This window comes from Poecilia formosa, unplaced genomic scaffold (assembly GCF_000485575.1).
Source record: "Poecilia formosa unplaced genomic scaffold, Poecilia_formosa-5.1.2 Scaffold75, whole genome shotgun sequence".
Classification (NCBI taxonomy): Eukaryota; Metazoa; Chordata; class Actinopteri; order Cyprinodontiformes; family Poeciliidae; genus Poecilia; species Poecilia formosa.
In genome coordinates, this window is record NW_006800014.1 from 331,005 (window position 1) to 354,758 (window position 23,754).

Sequence of the window (23,754 nt, forward strand, 5' to 3'; positions counted from 1 at the left end):
AACAGTTTTAGAATATTTTCCTTTCCATAAAATGAACTGAACACAGGGAATGTGCTTCCATCTGTCCAGGGATCAAAGGTCGGAATCAGTTTGAAAAGCAAACCCTCCAGATTAATTTGAAAGTACGTGTCATCATTGATAAACCAGAACTTAATTTCCTGCTGATGCATGTTGCAAATGAGTGTGAAAAGCCTCCAGACTGCTCCATCTGCAGTGAGTAGACACTGTTGTTTACTGTCCTGATTTATTCAGGAAGCTGCATCTAATTTTTAGTCTAATTGTTGATAGCTGCCAGCAGAAATACTGAAATGTATTTATTTCCCATATAACACTTTTCCAAACATGTACTTATCTGAACTGTTGATACAATTGTGCTTTGACCATTTTATCATTAACACTTTAAAAAAAATCAATAATATTCTCCAAGTGAAAAATTATTGTTGGCCAAAATGGCGGTTTCAGAAATGGGTGACATGGCTGTCTGCCCAGACACCTGGGGAGAAACAAGACAGATTTTAAAATAATGCAAGTTGTGCCCTGAAGAAGTTTACTACTGCGTGTGTCCATTAAGGGGCCAACAGGCGCCTTCCTGTGGTGTGCAGGGGGATCATGTTGCTGAACTCCATGATTAGCTGGTGATAGAAAATTCTGTATCTGATTGAAAGCTTTTGTTTTAACACTACGTTTAAGGGGTATTTCATATTTATGAATCTACACAGTATTTGACCATCTCTGGTTCAAAATCTTAAATACTTAATACTGGTCAGACCTCAAGAAATCCTTAAAAATATTTTTTAAAGCTTCATTACACCAGGACTATTTTAGATTGAGATTTGCACTATTGTGCTTCAACGTTGACCTGGAATCTTTGGCACTGTCATTTAGGAGCAGCGAGCATGGGTTGGAAACTATTGGGTTCCGAATAAAATTACAAAGTCTAAACGTTGAGATTTTTTTAATTAATTTATTTATTTTCCTTTTAAATGATGTAGACAAAAAAAAACTGATTGAAATATTTCTACAACGTGATAACTAGGAGATGTTGGAACGTTCTCTGACTTCCTGAAAGTCACATGAAAAAGGACCCACATATGGGTCTGCAGTGGACTGGAGGCTGCTCACATGCCAGGAGGCCCTGATGGCAACACATGAGCTGATATCCATGAATCCACCTCCATGGCTTCAGCTCTCCACTTTGGCCACTTTAGGTTCCTGATCTTCATCAACCACCTCCCCTTTCCTCTTCCTCAGGCCCTTCATCTTTCTCGTTCTCAGCTTGGACAGATCCTGTTTCTGCATGTGCACCCGGCCAAACGAGGTTCCAAAAACATCATGGGAAATGTTCTTCTTCTTCTTTGGCTGTAGTAATAAAAACAACAACAACAACAACAAAAAACAGGTGTTTTAACATCAGAACTGTCAAGCTGGACAAGGTTTTCATTTTACACTGCATAGTAAGGTGCCCTCTACCACCATCTTGAGGACATTTACAGACATTACACATAAAAACGTCTTAAAACATTTTAGTTCTTAGAACTGAATTAAGTACTTTGGCTGCTTTTATATATATATATATATATATATATATATATAGTGTTGCCATGGATTGTGTTATCTTGTATCTTGTCTACTGTTGTGGTAACAAAGGGAAGTCAAATTTTGAAATTATGTATTACTACAATTGAATTGTTCCCCAATTATTGGCTTTGCCCCAATAAAGTAAGTTTAAATGGAGTTATACTTTAATTAATCATATTTTTTGCTCATTAGTAGAAAGAATCCTGTTCTTCTGAAAAATTTTGCCACTGTATCAAAAATGGCATTGAGTAATTTTCCTTGTATCGATGCCAAGTGTGAAATATTAGTACCATAACAACCGTACAGTGACCCGGAGAAGCTTTAGTAATTCTGGGAGACATTTCCTACATCCACAACTAAAACTAATCTGAACAGTAAAGATTTTCAAATTTAAGGTAAAAATTACAACATAATGTACAAGACAAAAATGTAACTTGTGAGTGAACAGAACAGGAAGTGCTTTTATTTTGGCATTTTTAGCAGGAAGTGTCTTTGAAATGTTGTAGCTATCTTAGCAGCAAGAGATTATTATTTTGTTCTGAAATGATTCAGTCATTAAACAGTGTTCAGATCATTATTATGAAGCTACAGCTAACATGAACAGATGGTTCCAAGTCATTAATGTCCAATAATTCACCAATTACTAATAACCAATACGTTCAGAGTAAAACGTGCAGCTGCTGCAGTCTGCAGCTAACATACCAGCTTCCTGTCACTCTTCATCACACCAGATAAAAACTACAATGAAGACTTGAGTCTCAGACCACAAGACAAAGTCAAGTCTTCAGAACCAAAGTCTAAACTGGGTCTCAAGTCTTAAGTTTACAATAATTTTTTAAATAGATCATCTGCTCTCTGATGCTTTAATCCACTGAGATGCCTGCTGTATGTTGTCATTAGCAGCAGCAAGCAGTCAGGTTTACCTTCAGGGCTTTGGGCTGCCTGTGAGCCAGCTTGTACAGGTCGTCTGACGCCAGATGTGTTCTTCTCATGACAAAGTCGAACGATGGGCCGATCTCTTCCAGCTCAATCCTGGGCGTGCGACACCCAGACTTCTTCAAAAGACACCTGCAGCCCCACAATGACACGCCTGTTACTGCAGAGCCTCTGGTACACTAAAAACTACTAAAAACTGAACTTCCTTCACTTCTCACAATATACATCTCAATCTTGTTCTCACTTGCTTTATTTCTTAAATCCAAACAGCCAATATCAGATTTGTCTCCATCTACTAGCAGTTCAAGCAAATATGAGAATATAAATTCAATCAGGAAAAAACACAAAATAAGATCATTTTAAAACCACAAATTAGACACTAAATGCTTAGATACTTTTTATTTTGTGTGATTATAGTAAATAATTAAATGTTAGATAATGCATCCAAATTCCTGATGTCCGTTGGGATGACCTCTTAACTTATAATCCTACAATTTAATGTCAGAAAATATTTTCAAAATAACTTCAAATACTGACATCATTTTATAGTCTACCATGAACATAAATGTATATTTTTGATGGATACATCACACCTTCCCTGCTATAGTTTCATACCCATGTTCATTTTTTCTGTTGTTAAGAGTCTGAACTTCATTGTCATAGGTTAATAAGAAACTAATCAGCAAAATGTAATTTACATTTATAATGTAAATTACAAATTCCATAAGTTTTTTTAATGGTTTAAACCCAGAAAAAGAGTCACGTCGACTACAGAGTGCGTGGCATCTGAAGGGATTAAGGATCATGTCCTTTACTTGCCTGTAACTGCGCATATAAATTTTTCCTTCCAGGGCGGTGAAGTGCAGAACGTGCTCCAAACCTGCCAGACGCACTGCAGGCACCGTGGGGCCTCTGAAGAAGTCTGACAGACAAACAAATAAATCAGCAGAGCAGCTGCATGGCAGTAATGAGCTCCAGTCCCTCAGAGTGATCTCTGCATACCTATGAGCAGACTCTTTAGTCGTTTGTAATCGTTGTCTGTATCAAAAATTTCTCCAGCAAATATGAGCATGGGTTTGGTTCCTTCAGGAAACTTGCTGGTCTGGAACCAAACAAAGACACAGTGTTTTTATTAGGATCTGTTTCTGAGGCTGGAGCTGTTATCTTAGGACAAGAACTGAAAAAATATTGTCATATTAATACAATCCATTTCTACCAGGTTGTATGTGTTTCTAGCAGAAGAAGCTGGATGTTTGACCCAGCAGAAGGTGAACCTGGTTCACCGAAGCTTTACTGAACTCCTCTTTCGTTAGACATTTTCCATAAACATTTTACTTATAACACTTCAGTCACAGACATTGAAAATCACAACTAGAGCTGCAACTAATGATTACTTAAGTAATCAATTAATAACATAAAAATAAGAAATTGGCACATTCTGCATATTTTTCAATTAACCACTTAAGCCTTTTTATACAATTTTGAAAATGCAAATAAACAAATAATTAAACTTCTTATTTAAACATGGGATAAAATGTATTCCCTAAAATGCCATAATCTGATCTTGCATTAGCCATGCTATTGATCACATGTAACAAAAGATACATCTGCAGTTAAATAATTCTTCTAACATCAACATGTGAAAAGCTCAACTTATCAATACAATGTAGATCTGTTAAGTATTCTCTAGATTAAATGATTAACAACTGGACAGCAAAAGGTGCTTAGATGGAAATTGTGTGTTTTTTTTAAAGCAGTTGAACCAGGTGAAGCTAAAACAATGGTACTTCTAGATAAAATATATTTATAGACAAAGGTGTATTTATCAAAATTCAAAATGTGCATTTTTTTTGGTAAACATTTGACTTAATTACTGTTCTGTGTGTTGTTCTTTCAGTAAATGGCTTTTTTTTTCCAGTTAATGATTAAATCAATGACTGAATTAGTTGACTTTTTATTTCAATAGTCAATTAATCATGACTAATCATCTCTGCCCTAATCACCACCTGTCCATGGTAAACCCAACCAAACCATTACCTTGATCTGACTCAGAGAGATAAACTTCTCAATTCCGAGTTCAAACATGTCCAGGACATGGAAATCAAACATTCGACCTGCAAAGTATGAAAAAAAAAGAGAGACCATCCTCAGTCAATGCAAACAAACACATCTCACACACTGAATAATGGTGCCAGCTTTACTTTCATGCTGCAGACTCATGGAGAGTTATCTCCAAGTAGCAGATGATCAGGATTTACCAAATATGAAGTTGTTGGGTCGTTTCTTGTTGTGGGAGCCGAACAGAAACAGAGAGCAGTCTGATTTCTTGGAGAAAAACTCCTGAAAAGGGACCAGCAAGGAACACTGGAAATACAGCAACTCAAACTGTAAAAGAAGCAAGTCAGATAACCATGACACTGACTTACCAAGGATGTGGAGTCCTCAAAAGGCCGAGTAATGTTCTTTCTGGAAATAACACACAACAGTACCTCCATTTAGAATATAGATATATATACCTGTTGAATAAGTCATAAGAGTGTTGATTTGTCATAATGTGCAACTATAATTACTGCAGGATGTTTAACTAACTTAAACCATTACCAACTACAGAAACATTTACAATGCGTTTGTGTGACTTTTGATTCCATTTCCTTATTTGTTCAAGAATGTCAGTATTGTCAAAGTCTAACTCTGGATCAGCAGACGGTTTTCAAGTTGTAAAAACATAACATGTTTTAGCCTTGAAATTAATTGCGGGACTTTAATCAAGTTAATTACAGAGTCTAGGATTAGATAATCAGATTTTAACCTAACTATATGTAGCTAAAATAAACAACATTTTCAGTTCAAGAATCCACTTTGCTGCTAAATTATTATATAGATAAACAGAGATATTTATTGCTTCTAATCTTTTATTTATGTTTTTCAACCACCAGATTGGTACAAAGGGATATTCTACCCATTCAGATATTCAGATTTCACGTATTTCAGGTCATTCATGGAAAAACAACAATAGATGTGGATTAGATTCAACAAGCATTAAAAAAAATCAGCCTACACATACTAATACTCCTAAATGTGTTGAATCTGTCACAAATAAGCTTTTAGGTTCACTTACTTTTTATACAGCACAGCATTTGGTTTCTTCAAGGAATACTACAAAAAAGAAAACACTTTTGTGAGATTACATAATATTTTGTCAGTTTTTTTTTTTCAAAGCTCACTAATCTGACAAAAAAAGACAAATACTGAGATCCACCTTTATGTGCTTACTATTCTTTCTCCCTGTAATGAAAATGTGTCAGCCACATAGAGGTAACACTACAAGCAATGGCATAATTTTGCACGTTTTTTTCCCCATCTAGTTTTGAAGCGAGTTATACATATGAAACTAAACAGAAAAACACAGCGTCTCTTAATAACCTCATCAGTAGCAGCTTACTATGTCTTTGAGGGCCGTAGTGACGGTCTGACTGGTGTTTCCTCCTTTCATGATCATGGTGTTCTTCACATCCTCAATTAGTTTGGGCGCTCTGCTCTCCAAGAAACGCTTTGACCGCTTTGTTTTCGGTTTTCTGAAGAAACCAAGAAAAGGCAAAAGGTAAACCACCAGAGCTACATCACGGTTATGGCAGAGAGGCAGTGGTGTTTTAAGACATTTAAAATCCGTAATTGTATAGTACTTATAGGAAAAGAGTTTAAAAACATGACATTTTGTATTTAAATAAGCTACTTATTTGAAATTTGTCAGCTAAACGTTTGAGAAAAATTATTTTAGAAACAGAAAGACCAGGTCATTGTTATGCTCATAGACGCCTGATGAACGCTGGTCAGTAAGGGTTTCTCTATGCCAACTGCTGGCTTTGTGTTGACATGTGTTACAAACACAAAACTTGTGTCACTGTGGAAACCGTTAGCCTAGACGTTAATTATGACAGCAATCTTGACAGAAAGTCATCAGATAGTCACCAGATACCCGTGTACATGTGACTACTTCAGTAATACCAGTAATACCAATACGAGTTTCGGTTCGACATTACAGACTTTAAAGATTAGAGAACATTCATGAGTGTGGGCTTAAAATTCCATTACCGTGAAAACAACCGTCTCTAATACAGCAAGAGTTAGTTAGCTAACTAGCGAGCACGCAGGTTAGTGTAAGTTTTCTTTCAAGCAAATGTTACATGAACGTGGAAAAAATAGACATTTAAACCCAGAAGCTTCCTATAAAACAGTTATCATAGTTTACTTACACTATTCCGTCTAACTGCGTCATTTTGTTAGATTTTATTATTGTCGTTCAGCAGTGCTGCGCTCGTGCTGCTCTTATATCCACGTGAAGCTTCGCACCGGAAGACAACAGGAAGTGCTTCTTCTTTGCTCATATGTTTGGTTAAAATCGCTGTATGTGTTACTGCCACCCACAGTCACAACTCTGACACTGCAGTTCAGATCCTTCTGTCAAGTTATACCAAAAAGATCAGAGATGTTTTATCAGAAAAGAGTGAACAATTCACATTCTGTCCGTCAGAGGGCGACATGATCCTTCTCATTAAAACGCTGGGAGTCGCGCAGTTGGTATCGCTGGTGTCTTCCAGCTTCAGTGCAATTCACAACACCTCATCTCAAGCCACTTAGCACAAAAAAAAGTTAATTAAAATGCATTCATTCTAACAGATCCTATTTATCAAACGGTTAATTAAGTTTAGTTAAAGTTTTCTAAGGAAACCCATCAGATTGCATTGAATCGTGGGCTAGCAGCATTCAGTCCTCCTGAACCAGCATGTACTGACAGTAGACAATCGTTTGTGTTGTGTTGTCTTTACAGGAATTCCTCATACCGAGCATGCTTGTGGCGACAGCAAAGAAGAAAAACTCCCCTTTAACAGGAAGAAACCTCCAGCAGAACCAGAACTTGGTGCAGTGCAAGCAGTCATCTGCCACAGCTGAGTGGGGTACTTCTATCAGTACTTCTGATAGAAGTACTTTCTAGAAGTACTTTCTGCCCATGAAAAGTAAAACTGTGCAGGATTGTGAGAACGATTAGCAGCATCATCTCAGCTAAGGCTTTCCTTCAGGAAGATACCACAGCCAAACAAAACAGACCAGGTGTAGGTTCCACAGAGAAGAAAAAGTCAGTCCAAAAACATGACCATTAGGCTAACTGGATCAGTAGTGCACTGCTAGCCCCTCTTAAAAATACTATTTGGGCTAGATAAACTAAATAATTCAGTTCAAAAGCATAGAGTCTTCAAGACATAAATGTAAAACCAAATAAAATGTTCCAAGTATTTTTGTTTAAGCTGTGTCACTCCAAAATTTTAACTAGCCTAGCCATCCCTATGAAATTTTTCTGGGGTACCACTGTAAAATATGTCAAAATGGATTAATAATCTGAAACAACAAATCCATTTCAAAAACCTGAACAAAAAGATTGATGTCGAGTGGCCTACTGATTCTGGACCTCAGGCTGATCAAGATGCTGTGGTGGGACCTTCAGAGAGCCAGAAAGATGCCTATATGGGCTAAAGCTAGTTTATAGTTTACTCAGAGAACCCAAGTAGATCACACATAAGTCTTTACTTTTGAATATTGTATTGGGCCAACTTGGTCAACCCTCCCTTCTGATCAGATTTTGTTAGATACCACAGTAATATGCCATGCTCTAGCTGAAAATTTTAACTTAAGCTGATAAAGTTCCACATATGAAAACAAGCGGAGTCAGTGAACATGTAAATATCTTTTATTGAAGCATCAAGCTCATAGCACAGATATATTTAGCACATCTTGACCATCCAAAGAACAGCAAAAGAAATTAGAACAGCAAAGTGTCTCCTTCAGTACATCCTGACAGATCCAGATAACTACACCCTCTAAACCCCAGAGGGGGAAATCACTCCAACTTTAAGGAGTGGAGAGTCATTTTTATTTATTCACAAGAGTTATTCAGCTTTAAAAAAAAAAAGAAATAAAAAGATAAAAAGTCATCCCTTAACTTCTGAACAAACTAGTTTGGGGAAACTGCTTTAACATTTGAACACAAAAGAGGAAATGAAAAATTGGTCCGCAGCAGAAATACAAAATGCTTTGTATAAAATTTTCTGATTATTTTACTGTAACAATGCATTGACTTCACTGTATAAAAAGAAAACAAAATGGCAATGATCCCCAAAAAGTAGCATTAAGATGTCCTTAATCCCACAGCAGCTGTTGGGAAGTCTGAAGAGTGAGGGGTAGGAAATCCCTCCAACCTGCTCCAAGAACTTCCCCGCAGCTTTAAGATAAACTATAACTTAACTGAACCTGTGAAAGTATCGAAAAGAAAATAAAACCCTTTAACGTGTCAGGATGCAGCAGCTTCTATGTGTGCTTCTAGCTGGAAGGTGAAGCACAAACAAAACGAGGAAGAGGTGGCATTAGGCTGTCAAGCAACACGGTACTAGAAGTCACATGCGCCACAGTGTCACAGGACGTCCCCCTCAGCGGACAAAAGACCAGCCATCCAAACAAAGAAAACTGCTAGGAAGTCCTATTTTCAACTGATTCAAAAGTTAGGGGGAGAGACAATCAATTTAATAAAATGGCAGTTTAGGCAGGAGTTATATGTGGAATGATCCGGGTTCACCCTGGCATGCTCAGACTGGTGGGCCTCTATTGTGCTTTTACAGATTTCTGTATGGGGCGGAAAGAGACAGAGAGGACGGACACAGAGCAAAAAAAAAACAAAACGCTTTGCTGTTCAACTGAGTTAAATGTGTCAGTTTGAAAGCATTGAAAGCATTTAACACGGTAGCAGCCAGGATGGTCGGCTCCATGGTCTGCAAGGACTGGAAAACGTTTGGTCAGCAGAGGGCATTGTGACTGCGCCGGCTGCTCTCCTGGAGTCGGACATTCAGCTCAAACGCGCTCCAGGCTGTTCTCCATGGAAACAGACATTCAGATCACATCAGCCCGAGGGCAAATTGTGAAGAAAAAATAAAAAAGCTGATGCCAAGAAACTAGAAAATGAAGTGATGCTTTATGGCCCAGCAAAGCAGAGATCCACTGCTGTAGTGCTCAGTACAGCAACGAAAAGTATCACGCAACTTCAGGATAAACTCAAAACATCCCGACCGAGTCAAAAGATCTGAGAGTTTGGAAGGTCAATGCGTCTTAAGTGAGCGGGAAGAGAGTGGAAGACCGCTGAGCCCTGAAGAGGCAGGCCGGTCTGAGCGTGCCAGGGCCCTGCTCTAGTGCGGGCGGAAACCCTGTCTGTGGAGGATGAGGGGGGAGACCTGCAGGAAGGGACCGGTGTACTGGGTGCCGAAGGACAGCCTGGAACAGAGCGCGATTAATTCCTCTACATGCACCTCAGGATCACAGCAAGAGTGAGCTAGAATATCGAGACAGTGAGAAGAGCTTTCATGCAAGAGACTTAAGTCACAGTTACGACAACGCAAACAACTCAAACTGGAGGGTAAACTCAGGGCGAGGCGGGCAGGCGCCGAGCAGGTGGAGAGGGGCGAGGATGTGGCGCCCGAGTGACGGCGGCAGCCGCCACCAACTTTCTTTTTGCGCCTCTTCTTCATCCTCAACCCTCAGCTCTGCTGGTTCTGCTGGCGGTTCTTGGCGTAGCTTGTAAAGACGAAATTGTAATCATTGAACTGAGCCAACTGGCGGTCGAGGCGCTTGTAGCCCTCGAGTTTCTGGGGGGAAGAGAAGACACTGCGACACTTGGAGCTCTGTGGAAGGGGGGGAAATAAAAAAAGGGAAAAATTGAGTGAAAATATACAAAGAAACAAAGAGCAATTAAACTATATACACAATTGATTTATACTTGATGGACCACTAGGGATGCGTGTAGCATTCCAAAGTATAGAACTTCCTTTAGGAAGTCAGCATTTTCTTGTGCAGCCTCACAGTTCTGGAACACATTGCCAATTGATATGTTACCATGTACAGACTTCTGTAAGTTTTCTGGTATGATAAAACTGTGGCTCCTTCTGCATCAAGTTTATTCACATAAAATATGCTCAAAATAACTGTTAATATTTACTCATATTTATCTGTGTGTTTAGATGGGGGTACTGTTTTTATTTTGTTCTTATGGTTTGTACAGTGAGATTATTTTATTTGTCCTCAGGTTTTGTATTGTTACAAGTTGAATTTTAATACTACTGTATGTTTTAATGCTACTACAGATGGTAGTTATAACCTGGTACAGTACATCTCTCCTTCAGTGGACAATGCATGTTGTACACTGTCCCATTTTAAATAAACTCAATTAAACCAGAACTTGCTTTTAATAATGATGGGACTGACCTGATTATATAAAGATAAAACCAGGAATTTACATACTGTATTAATAGTGTCCACACAACATGATGTTATCACTCCCATGCTTTAGTTGGGATGGCCCTTGAGGCTTGGAAGAGTCCCACAGTTTTTCCTCTAACATGAGGATTTGCTTCATGTTCACATATTTGACTGTTTGACCACAGGACAACTAGCCAAATATAAAACTTTATTCTGAGTGCATAAACTATGGCAGCATTTATCTGCCACAGCTTAAAAAATTTCAGGAGTAGCATCTCACTATGAGGAGACGTAAAAGTCAATAAAAACAAAACTGGTTAAAAAAGAGAAACTTATGAGATTTACATGTTGCTAAAACTAATTTTCTGGCTGCTACTGGGTGATATTTTTATTCCCTTTTCTAAAGACTTCTGTGATTGTAGTCTGGCATTTATACATTTTGGCTAATATTTGTACTTCTTGATAAGAGTAATGACCGAAAAAATGAAAAATACATTAGAAAATGTTAAGTTTTTCATACTTCAAACTTGAGACTGAAAGTGCAGTATAACATAAAAGCCAGTATTTAACAATTCTTCAGTTTAAGTTTGCTTTAAGTATTTAAAAATTAAAGTGAGATATTTGTTTTTGCAACTTAAATTTTTTTTCCAATTACTTCAAAGTAGGGAATAAAAGTAATGTTTGAATTGTACTGCATATTAAAGGTTTTCTTATTAAAATACGAATTAGTTTCTACCAGCATTTTCATCTTTGTACAAGCTTAAGTAGCTAAAACAGCACAGGACAATTTTTTTATTCGATTAATCAGAATAATCACCACATTACTCAATTACTAAAATAGTACTTTACTTTGTTTTAATCTAACCAAGTAAGTTGCTTAAGAATAAATTCTAATTTTCAACAATAACCTGTTTAGAAAAGAGCCCCATTTTCAACAATATGTCAATATAACTGGATGGAAATCCAACCTGTTGGGTTTTTAATGTGCCTCCAGATGACATGAGCTGTCAACTGAAGTTAATTAAACAGACTGAAACGACATTACAGCTGCACACACCTGGTTGACAAAAAGTGTAGTCACAAATTTTCCTGGCTTGAACACATCAACGACCTTCCTGATCAGATCGTCGTAGGACGTCTGGGAGAGGTTGGTCTCGAAGCTGACGTAGGAGAACTCTGGCTCCGGGGTGATGTGGATGGTCCAGTAAGTTCCCTACAAGAAAAAACACAACAACGTTACCGACGCGCTCGCATCCGTCGGCGCAAAGGACGGTGATGTCGCAACTCACATCAGTCTTCATTCCGTTCATTGAGTATCCACAAGGGTTGAACATTGTGGCGTCGATCACAGAACCTGGTATCAGGTCACGAATTCCACTCCTCTGAGGGCAGAATGGGAGGAGACGGTTAGGACTGGGGATGCACCGATCCACTGTTTTCACGTATGGTACCGATATCTGAGGTTTACTTCTCGGCCATATGATCCCACACAGAAAAACTACTGAAAAACTTGAAGGGTTTCTTTTAAATACAAATGCATAAATGTACTGAATTACAAATGTATTTAATAACTCTGCATCAGTACAGCACACCTAAATGCATAACAGTTACAAAAGCTTGGTTAAACATGTAAAAACAACTTCAATTTATTCAGTCAGTGCAGGTAGGAGAATGACAGCCAATGGAAAAGAAATAAAGAAACTGATAATAGGTTGGCTACCTTGGCTTAACATGTTCAGAATAAACCTAAAAAATTTTTTTTTTTCAAATGGTTCACAAAGTGCAATTAGGAATTCTAAGTATAATGATTGAATAGATCTGCCTTTCTGACTTTGGCACCGATGACCAATCTGGAAATTTTCAATACTGGGACCAATACAAATATTAAAGAGGTAATATTTGCATTTTTCAGGCCATTTTATAGCACAATCAAGTAATTGTGATATCTTTTGCTGTTCTTACAAAAATGCTATATTTATCAAATACATCTTAAAAAATTTGACTTTGATATTTCATGCCTTGCAATTGGGTCTCTGTCTTTAAAAACTTCTCTTTCTGAAACTCCTCCTTCAGGAAGTCATACCATTGTACCTACATTAACCCTTTAACAACATTTTTACCAGTGTTACATTGAGAAGTAGCTTGTATGAGTTCAGCAATTGTGCAGTTCCACCAGGTGTTTGCTAATTGCTGCTGCTAGTCTGAAGGAACTGAGTGGGGTAGGACTGCTCTGTGAGGCTAAAGATGAGAAACTGCAGTTCTGAGGAGGAGCTGCGTCTCAAAGGCGGAGCTAGGTCCATCCAGGTGTTTTTTCAGAGATTGCCATGGAGATTAAAGGATTTCTCAAACATGCATGAGAGAATCAAGGCAATACTGCAGATTACGTTTTAAATGAGGGAATATTATGATAACATGATGTAAAGCTCAAACAAGCTTATCTTGTATAATACTGCACCTTTAACATCAGATCGGTGCATCTCTAATTAGAACTGTTCCCCCGTCGCTCCAAACAGCCACTGCTGCTTTAGGTTACTTACACGAGTGACCTCACTTGCGGAAACACCGTCTTTCATGTAGAACTGGTCCATAATGGCTGGGTCGAGGTCGCTCATCAAAACTTCCAGCGTCTGATCAGCCTTCTTGTTCTCCCAGTACTCCGGCAGATCCAGGGTGAACAGGTACCTGCAGGGCAACAGAGCGGTCAGGACGATCCACAGGGGAGGGGCCTGACACCTCTGAATGTGCTGCCATTAAAGGAACAAAGCCCCAGGGACACACCTCAGCCATCTGGTGGCATTAGTTATCAGAAATGCTCCAGCAACACAGCAGACTCTACAACTAGCTGGTTCATCTGCTCAGAGATGAACATGAGAAGCTCCATGTGTCGTCGTTTAGAGCAGAGGAAGCTTACTCAATTCTGTTGAATGCCTTTCCAGTGAAAGCAGCAACACTGGACATACACTTTAGTTCCAGCCGGTCAGCTTCAGGACACTTACCAACAGTCAGAGTTCAAACGTCCCATGCAGTAGGCTGCTCCGTCTGGAAGGAAGAGGAAATCAGGGTTTGTATCATCACCGGAATCCCAGACTGTCAGAGTTTTACGACTACACTTGGTCCGATCTGCTTTACGTACTTGGGAAAATTTGGCTAAGAAAATCCACTTCCTCCTGAAAGTTTCGATGAGGGAACTCCTGGTGGGCCGGCTTCATGAAGTTCTTACGGGAATAGAAGAAATTCTGCAACAAAACGCACCCAAAAGTTACCCCACGGTAAAACTGTCCACTTACTAGCTGTTTCCATTACAAATGTGCTTAAGACTTTTGATATTCTGCTAATGTTGGAGACAAAAAAAATACAATTGTGTAATTTGCATTAAGCAAGAAATGCAACTAAAAATCACATTAAAATTTGTTCATATTTTAAGTTAATAAAAATCAGCTGAAAGTTTACATAAGAGCTGTGGATTTATCACGTTTCAAATGTCAAAGTCAACCTTTAATCAACTGTGATGCCATCATAGTTCTGGTGGAGCCAGCTATGCATTATTTAAGGAGAGCAGAAGCTATAAAAGAGCATGATACAAATTAAGTGTTTCCACTAGTTTTGCAAAATACACAAATTTGAATATAGCTAAAAAAAAATCTCATAACGCAAAAAAGATTAGTGAAAAACTTTTTTTTAGTGAAAATTAGATTAGTGAAAAAAGATTAGTGAAAAACTTTTTTTGAGCAATTTCAGTGAAATTGCTCAAAAAAAGTTTTTCACTAATCTTTTTTGCGTTCTGAGATTTTTTTTTCAGACAGTAGTCTGAAAACTACTGTTTTCAGACAACTACTGTGCAACCCCAATGTTGCACAATGACACATTTTATGTGACGGACCAACAAAGAGCCACATTTTGTAAGGTGGGAGCAAAGTAGTATAGGTAACAAAAAAAAAACTTGAAGAAAAGAAATGTAGTTTGCATCTCAGTTCATCCCTTGTTGCTCCCACTAAATAAAATCTAGTGCTACCGATTACATCCAGAAACTGGATTAATTTTAATGAACACATCATGGAGGCTGAGCTTCCAGCAGGACAACATCCTGGATGAGCCACAGCTGCAAAGTTGGTCAAAACGTATTCACGTCTAAACTTTGAACACAGAATAGCTGGCAAGTTTAAATACATTGAGGTTTGAACATTAATAAAAGCCTTGGCAAGGGTCTTCTCCAGCATCATATACATACAGAAGTGTAATGAGTTTCATTATGCAGGCAGTGTGTGTCTAACCTCGATGGCGTCGAAGCCACAGTACTCCCTGGCGAGCTCCAGCAGAGGCACCAGTGCTTGCAGTAAGAGGGTGGTTCCACATGTCTTCAAAATGAAACGTCTCTTGGAGACAAACATGCTACTCTCACTGTGGCGCAGAGAAAAGAAGAAACTTTAATAGTAAAACTTCATTATATACTACTGCAGCAGTGAAATCAATCAGTGAAGGGTTAATCCACACCAGTGGTGTCTGGAATTGGACACCACTGAGCCAGATGATGTTTGGAGTGGACAGGCCTTTCTTACCTGAGTATATAAGCTTCCTGCTTGTCAGTCTTTGTCACACTTATGATCAAACAATGCACATTTTCCAAAAGTTTGTCCCACTCAAACCTGAAAAAGAGGAGGATAAATGTTAGGATTACTCTGCACAGCTTCCCAACGCTGCAGTGTTTGAATGTTCCAATGTTCAAACACACCTCAACCAAAATGCCTTCATAGCATGTCGACGTGTTTTACACATCCACGTCAACCAGTCATTTAATTCAGGAGTGTTGGAGCAGGGACGCAAACAAACGTTGCAGACCGCTGTCATAAAATATATCGTAGGAAGGGAACCTAGTGTTTGCAAGACATTCAATATCTACCAGTTGACCATTTTTAATCACTGTAGTAATTTACAAAAATGTGCTTTTGTGTGGCCTGAAAACCTTAAAATATAATAAATTTCAGCTATATGAAATGAATAGCTGAGTAAAAAGAACATAAACACTATGTGCTCCTTCACAGGAGGATCGATACTTGCTGCTGCTCCTCCTGCCCTCCCACCAGGACCGAGAAAAAAAAAACAAAAAAAAAAACAGCTGCAGTGCAAAAAGCAGCTGCGTCACGTTTTCCAACACAGCCTTGGAAGAACAGTCTGGGCACATTCACAGCTCGGCATCAGCCACTAGAGAAACCTCGCGAGAAGAGCGCAGCGCTCAATGGGGACTGTACCAGTAGCTACCCGGGCCCTCAGCTAGTAACCGTTCCAACACACACACGCGCGCGCGCACACACACACACACACACACACACACACACACTTGAATGAGTTTCTGTCTGCAGATGAGGTGAAAGTCTCTCATGGAGAATCTATTGTTTGTTTTTCCAGTATGAAAAAAAAGGGAATTTATTAGTTGAACCACAGGAATAATAATAAACCTCTATTATGTCTATTACTAGACTTAGTAATGCAATGCTACTGAACATTTGTTTATGCCACAATAAATCAGATCAACAGCTGATCTGTAGAAGGGATGGGTGATGTGAACCTAGAATTTGATTACAATATTTTGTAGTACCATTGTGATAATATTAAACTATTACACAAGGTTTCCCCCAGAAAACCTGTTACGGGGGCTAGGGCAGTCATTCATCCAGCAATCTGTTGTGTTTTTGAGTTACATGTTTAAAGTTTAAAGAAAATTTGAAAATATCACTTGATAATTATGTGCTATTGAAAGATTAATACCTGAACACCAACAATAAATTCTTAAAAAATGCTAACATTTTAAAAAATACTTAAATAAGCAATGCTTAGCCTGGTGGGGGCACAAGTAAAGCCTGGTAGCCCACCAGGCTTATAAAACACTGGGGGAAACCCTGTATTACAGGTGTTTTTTGTGTTTTGTTTTTAAGGATTTTTAGCATTCATAGTGTCAAACACAAATGCTGTTCTTTGGAAAATGTTTCAATTTTAAATCGGCTCCTTCAGGACGCCACTTATAGCATGATTTGTAACAAATGGCTCACAGTAACTGCATTTAATCACATTTTCAAATTTACTAATATTTGTGGAAGAAAGTGAAGAAAATAAATGTTTCCAGTAATGTTGGTTTTGTTTTATTTTTAACATCAAAGCACATTTATCAAGACAGTAAATCAAAATTTGTGCAAAATTTTCTGAATAAATGGTAAGTTACACAATACATGCCCACCCATAATATATAATCAACAGGTCAATGTTTAGAGTCTGGATGAACACATGAAAGAACTACTACATTAAAAGATTCAAGTTCTGAATTCATTTGTCTCACCTATCATTGCCCAACACTACCACATTAGATCATATTATGTTTCAAGTTATCCATTTAATCCACAGTACAATCGGTGGTTGAGGTGTTGCAATTCCTGACATAGAACAGTTTTGTAGGAAGGGAACAAAATTTAGGATTTGTGATTGTGTGCAAAGTGGTTCTATGTTTAGCTAGGTTTCACTTTGAGATGAAGTCACTTAGAGGAGCTGCTGTCAGTAACTCTTTACTTTGTCTTCAGCGTGGAAAGTACAGCTAGTTCAGTGCTGCTGTGTTTTTGTACTTCTGCTCTGGTTCTGTTGAGAATTTCTTCCTGTTAACTGACCCCCTCCACCATGCACATCCCTGCTCGGTGTGAGAGTCCGCTGCCAAGTTAACGACTCGATGCAATCGACTGGGGTGGGCATTATCGTATTGTTTATCATGAGAAATTTAAGAATTTTGATTTCATGTCATGTTAAATCAAAATAAACAGAGGACTGTTTGGAGAGCAATGCACTTCGGCTAATATACTTTGAGAGCCCTGAAGTTGTTTTTATGCCAATGTAATATTTAGCCAGTAGGACAGTCTCACAGCAGCATGCTCTGACCAGACACACACACACACACACGCGCACACACACACACACACACACACACACGCCAAAATGCTAAAGCTCACATTGAGCAGGAAGTACATATTAGGAATGAAGTGTTGCATGTCGCAATATTTACAGAGACCATCACATGATTTTCTACATTGTGCAGCTTTGCTCTAAAGTCTGCGACTGAGTTGTTCAGAGAAAACTTTGGAATTGGAATAATGAACTGAACTTAACGGCACTATATCTACAATTGGGCTGGAATGTATGGAACACACTGTGAATATGACTGTAGACAGAAAACATCCAATTTAATCCACAGAACATTTGTTGTGAAGAAAAATAAGTTTCCAAAAGGCTTCCAATTAATTGCTTGGATTCTAAAAATCTCTTCATAAACAGACCAATACATCTTCATGTGCCAGACCTGTCGGACATGAAGTTATGACATATTAGAGATACACCGATTAGAATTCTACAGTCTGTTTTCAATATCTGGCCCATTTCCTACAGAACAGAGACCCTAAACTCTGATATTTACACCAATGTTTTCAAATCCAGCATGTTCCACCAGACATGTAGTCTGAAATCTGAAGAGGATAAGCAGAGCAACTTGTAGTCCGCTCAGCCTTCCTGGTAACCGCCAACTGCCTCACTCATCCAAAATAATACAGAGACTTGATAAAGAAATATTCAGTATTAATTTTAAAACACCTTACTGGTACTGGAAAAAGCTCACTAAATCTTCCTTCAGTCACAATTTCTACACTAATCTGCCCTATGTTCTGCCTGATTAAAAAAAAAAAACTGGTCTTGAGTTTGTAGCAGTCTGGTCACCAGCAGGGGGAAAAATAATCATCCAATGTCAGTCACCAAAAGATTTCTTGGTGCGTTGCTAATATTGTTGAAGGAGGATTTAAAGATTTATTTTACAGTTTACAAAGTTATACAGAAAGTCAAGAAGCAAAATAAAAACTATGCTCATGTAGTCCTGTCTTCATGTGGGTGGAATCTCGGTGCACACTTTTATCGGCTCACAGATCAGATACTTGAGACCTTTGTAGCAAGTACAATAATTTATTCAGTACCGGCAGGATTTCATGACCGCTTTTGCGATTTTTCTTTTGCTATCAAAAATCACTGATTTTGTGGTGCTACTTTAGAAACATTTCAAAGGAATTTTGTACGTTTTCCTCATTAAAATTCATTTTAAAATCTACATATGGAAGAAAAATAAGAGAAAAATGTTTTTCCATTATTTAAACCAACTTGAATAGCTCAAATTTTGTTACTCCCATATTGATCAAAGACTATAATATCATGTAAGGGCTTAAGCAGCAGTGTGATAGAAGAAAGATATATAGAAATACCTGCAGGTGGGACTTAGTCACTTAAACCCAATATTTTACCATATTTGTAAAAAATAATCTCATAATTATGCATTAAGACAAAAAAAATGGGGCTTGCAAGAATTTCCACGTTATTTTTTTTTAAAAGTTGTTTACAAGAGAACACATTTTTATACCGTTTTCTCAGCAGCTTCCATACAGACAAATATGACTTAGGGATTCTGACTGCAGGGTGGGTGAGGGGGGGGATCTTGAAGCCATCTTGACTCGATTTTCTTTCTGATCATCTCCAGCAACAGATTAAGGCTTGGAGTGGTGAAGCGCAGTCAGCTTCATTGAGATATTCCAACAGCAGGCAGCATGCTTGTTTTGCAAAGCATTTAGGTCAAACAAGTGTGACCGTCGGCTCTACTGGCCGCCATTTCACACACAAGCACATGGGAGGGCTGTTGCAACATGCCTTCCTTGGCCCATTACAACAATGTTACCAGAAACCTGAGGTAGCTCCCGTTTCACAGCGACATGCACACCCGAGGCCATTTCAGAGCGCTCTGTGTGATCCCATTTCCTCAAAGAAAAGAACCGGATTAAACTCCCGGGAACTACCAGGACCTGCTGGTCTTCACCCGTTCAACAGGTTCACACGGACCTTCGGAGCACTTAGCTCAGGAAAGGAAGGACTCCAGGTTTCTGGTTAATGCCATTTTTCTGCTTTCATGTCACTCAAAGTTTGTAGCATCCCACACACACACAAAAAAAAAAACACCCATAGCATTTATGAACTAAAGTTTAACATGAACAGGTGCTTTCAGAGCATAACACCAACAGCCACATTATCAGAGCTAAAGTTTGACACCACGTTGCCTTTGGGAAAGTTGCCCTGCAGTCACCAGCAGTAGACCATAAGATCTAAGGCCTGACAGCAGAGGTAATCTGAGAAACGGCCCCGCCAGTCACTCAGATGCCCTTGTGGACTTATTTGGACACTGGCTGATGTCCAGCAGGCTTGATCCACTGACTGGGTCCCCGTAAGCCGCTAATCTGTCCTTTTGCTGTAAATTAATGCCGCTCCTCAATCGCACCACTGGCCACACGCGCGTTTGTTCAATTATAGAACTTAAATTATTCCACCGATCAGACTTTTTCCAAAACACAATTTTTTCTTTGAGACCTGAACATTTCATTTTTCTGGAGGGTAGAAAGTCACACATCAGGTGAGACTGCAGGCTCTTTGAATATAAAAGTTGTAATACCCCCTCCACACCCCATTTATGCTTTAACATATAGGCACCACTTTCATTTATTTAAAATCAAAAAGTGTTTCTATAGGCTGAAAACTGAGAATTAATTTTCTCTCATTCATTAGGTGCAAACGGTTTGAGCTGCAAACCAGCATTCAGAGCTGATCAAAACCAAAACAGGCCCATTCTGATCAGATGTATGAATCACTATTCTGTTTACCTGCTGTGTCTATGATCAACTTTTTTTTTTTACATAACCTTTTGAGGCACATGCAAAAGTGAATTTTCTTGAACTGAATCAGGGCAAAGGTCAACAGTCCCCCACGTGAATCTTTGTGAGCCTCCCGTCCCATCATCCTGTTCAAATGCAGACGAGGGCCACTGAGCAAATCAGAGTGCAGAACCCTTGAACCAATCAGAGGACTGGGGAGGGGAGCGTCCTCATGGCTGGAAACGTGACTCGTGCAGGGATCAGTAGGGTTTTTTTTTTTTTTTAACAAAACAATAAAAGTCAATCTTCGTGACAGAAACGCTTAATTCGGGACCTAAACGCTTAATTCGGGACCTAAACCGCACAACAACAAAAACTGATGACCAGTGTCTCTATGCGCTTCCCACCTGACAGAATTCACCTGAAGAACGGAACCCAGTCAGAAACAAAAGCCTGTCCAATAAAAGGATGCATCTGATGAAACTGTCCAGAAGCAGTTCTTAGAACGGTCAGCGCAGCAGTGGCCATGCTACCAAGTCAAAGGAAGGCCGACCACATGCTTCACGCTCCCCTCCCTCCTTTTTGTTGAATGACGCAGAGAGAAATAAACTCAACGACAAACGCAGCTACAGTTTAACAAGACAAAAATGGAGTTTGCTTTTTTCCCCGCTTCTCGAATGTATTCAACCCAACCACGCAGACAGACAGCAACGTGACAGAAGTATACGAGCAACGACACGACACTGAAGTTGGCATCAGTTTTGTCACGTCATTAAAGGGCCATTTCAACACTTTTATAGGAACCCGAACAACCCATGATCAGTTCCATCTTAATTTAGAGTCCTATTTGAAAAGTGCAATACTTTGGTCAAAGTTATATTGGGTTACCCATATTTTGCAACTTTCACAAATGACCTAATCCTAGATAAGCGAAACCCAGATTCCATAAAAAGCAGCATAATGACGCTTTAATGAAAGTCGAAACTCAAAAGCTCCGAATCTGATACCAACTTCGGAGTCATGAGCATCGGTAAAGGGTTAAGAAAATTCATCAAGCCCGCCTAATTTTGGCAGCAAAAACTGACAGACACATGTCAATGACTGACGAATCAGTCACCTAAATGGCACAGCATTTTAAAATCCCAATAAAGGCCAATAAAGTCAGCAGGACAACGCTTAAAAGATGTTGAGACTTTTCTTTTAGGAAGTAGCATGAGTTACTCGGCTAATAACCGCTTGCCCACCTGCTAGTCTACGTATTTCTAAACACGACAGAAAATAGCCATTACGAACCATAAAGCGTCAAGTAAAGGAATAGGAAGAACTGATAAACTTAAAGTACGACGAATGAATGAGTCATCCTCAGAGCAGCACAGTTAAAGGGGGAGGTGGCCATTTTCCAGAGAAGGTGTTAGCTAATTCGCTGGTAGGGGGCTGTAAGGCCAGAAACTGCTTCGGTTTTCAGCAGGCCAGACTCGGGTAAACCAATGACAGTCTTTGGGGGCCTGGACTTTATAATATATTACTAGCTACATGTCACACAATACCTTAAGTATGGTCAAGGTTTACCGCAATAGGCTACAAAGACATGACATGACAGTGCAGACAAGAAAAAGACTCAAACCTCGGGATGGTGCGGAGGTCCCCGGTCCCTTTGGTCTCGTCTTGGCGAGAGAACCACACCTCCAGCAGCTTCTCGGTCCCCTCGAAGAAATGTGCACCGTTATCCTCCATCGTGAGACAACAGACACCCAACAGAATTATTAGAACGTCAGTTACAACGTTTACAGCTTATTTAATCCTTCCTCGGTTAGTTATAATTTATTGAGGTACAGTCCTTTAAGCAATCCAGGTGTTAATTATCTTGAGTTACCGCCTTCCCTTTTGCAGAGAATACCGTAAGCGAGTGCTAGCTAATATCGCCGGCCATACTGTGTAAAGCGCTGAATGAAGTGCGTGCGTTGCTTTTATACCAACGCTTCATTACGTCACTACTGCGTCGAGCCAATCTGACAGCAGGGCCACTTCTTATGGTTTCTGATTGGTCCAAGGACATGTCACTTATGGCAGAGAAATGTTTCCTCACGTGCCCTTGTACAGGTACTAAAAATTACGACACAATGGAGATTTGTTGTTTTTATACGACATAATATCAAATATTGGGCATTACTATTTGACAATTCTTCATTTTTATTTGAATTTGTAAAACTTTTTTGTTATGAAAAAATGTGTATGTTTTTTGTGTAAACTATAATGGGAAAAAGAAAAATACTTATTTTGAAATGAGCTAAAACAATATTTTAATAATCAAATGAAATATTCTTGAACACCATAATCATGTTTTCTAGGTCAGAAAATATATAATTTTTATCCATGCAAAAATTATTATTAATGTTCAGCTTAAGCTTAATTGGAGTATCACACATCCCTGCATATTTTTATGACCAGAAATGACAATGTTGAAGATGTCAAGGTGAACGCTATGCAACAGCCGCTGTGGTTACCAGACACCACCACTGTTGCAGTGTAAGCAGGTACACTGCTACATATTCTTCCCTACAGTTTGAGAATGGTACAATGACAAGCTTGGACTTCCTAAATAACTTTGTGAATCAAGTCATTGTGTCACTACATAAACAACACAGGCCTCATTTCACATTCATGGCTCCAAATCATCAAGGTTGCATCACTAGGGTATGGCCACTGGAGACTGGGGTTCCTCTAACAGAGTGACCTGCAAATTCTCCAGACTTAATGTGAAAGCCAGAGGAACAACTTTTACTCTGAGGGCCACCTTTCAAGAAGAGTGGGACGCCATGCCTCAGCAGACAATGAACTGACTTGTGAACAGCATGAGTAGTACTGTCAAGCTACTACTCAGAAGTAGTAGCTTGACAGTATACTGTAGTACTGCATGAGTAGTACTGTCAAGCTGTAATTGATGTTCAAGGAAACATGGCACATTATTGAGACATTGACTGCTGTGGCATACTCACCACTTGGTAAAAACCAGCCCACAGTTCTACGCAAAGAAGGTCTGGACCCTTGGCTATTGAGAAATGATTGCTTGCTGTTGAAATTTGTACATTACCCAGTCAATAACATTTAGCTGCGGCTTATGTAAGGCATTGATTGGATGCTATGACACTTACTGGAAATTGCGTATTATTTAATTAATGCATGTAATAATTAATATTTTTTGCGTATACTGTTAATATTCAAAATATGATATCACCAA

At 39.0% G+C, this 23,754-nt stretch overlaps 2 protein-coding genes across 2 annotated transcripts; both read right to left on the reverse strand.

The window, feature by feature from the left end:
• Positions 1 to 944: 944 nt before the first annotated feature.
• On the reverse strand, positions 945 to 6,909 carry rpf2 (ribosome production factor 2 homolog). The gene is made up of 10 exons (XM_007556014.2): positions 6,768 to 6,909; positions 5,957 to 6,089; positions 5,633 to 5,670; positions 4,941 to 4,980; positions 4,773 to 4,854; positions 4,552 to 4,628; positions 3,517 to 3,616; positions 3,334 to 3,436; positions 2,502 to 2,646; positions 945 to 1,359 (listed from the first exon to the last, which is right to left on the reverse strand). The coding sequence occupies exons 1-10, from the start codon at positions 6,788 to 6,790 to the stop codon at positions 1,183 to 1,185; spliced, it is 918 nt and encodes a 305-aa protein (XP_007556076.1). The 5' UTR covers positions 6,791 to 6,909; the 3' UTR covers positions 945 to 1,182.
• A 1,332-nt stretch (positions 6,910 to 8,241) lies between these two features.
• amd1 (adenosylmethionine decarboxylase 1) lies at positions 8,242 to 22,467 on the reverse strand. The gene is made up of 9 exons (XM_007556015.2): positions 22,141 to 22,467; positions 15,366 to 15,452; positions 15,081 to 15,207; positions 13,943 to 14,045; positions 13,806 to 13,848; positions 13,347 to 13,491; positions 12,099 to 12,191; positions 11,867 to 12,022; positions 8,242 to 10,235 (listed from the first exon to the last, which is right to left on the reverse strand). The coding sequence occupies exons 1-9, from the start codon at positions 22,248 to 22,250 to the stop codon at positions 10,092 to 10,094; spliced, it is 1,008 nt and encodes a 335-aa protein (XP_007556077.1). The 5' UTR covers positions 22,251 to 22,467; the 3' UTR covers positions 8,242 to 10,091.
• Between the last annotated feature and the right edge of the window lie 1,287 nt (positions 22,468 to 23,754).

Coding starts and splice junctions, on each gene's coding strand:
- amd1 (XM_007556015.2), bottom strand. CDS start 22,250: ATGGAGGATAACGGTGCACATTTCTTCGAGGGGACCGAGAAGCTGCTG. Junction 15,453..22,140: donor GACCTCCGCACCATCCCGAG/GTTTGAGTCTTT, acceptor CCTCTTTTTCAG/GTTTGAGTGGGACAAACTTT. Junction 13,492..13,805: donor CGTTTGAACTCTGACTGTTG/GTAAGTGTCCTG, acceptor GTTGCCCTGCAG/GTACCTGTTCACCCTGGATC.
- rpf2 (XM_007556014.2), bottom strand. CDS start 6,790: ATGACGCAGTTAGACGGAATAGT. Junction 3,617..4,551: donor TCTCTCTGAGTCAGATCAAG/GTAATGGTTTGG, acceptor GTTTGGTTCCAG/ACCAGCAAGTTTCCTGAAGG. Junction 3,437..3,516: donor ACTAAAGAGTCTGCTCATAG/GTATGCAGAGAT, acceptor TTTGTCTGTCAG/ACTTCTTCAGAGGCCCCACG.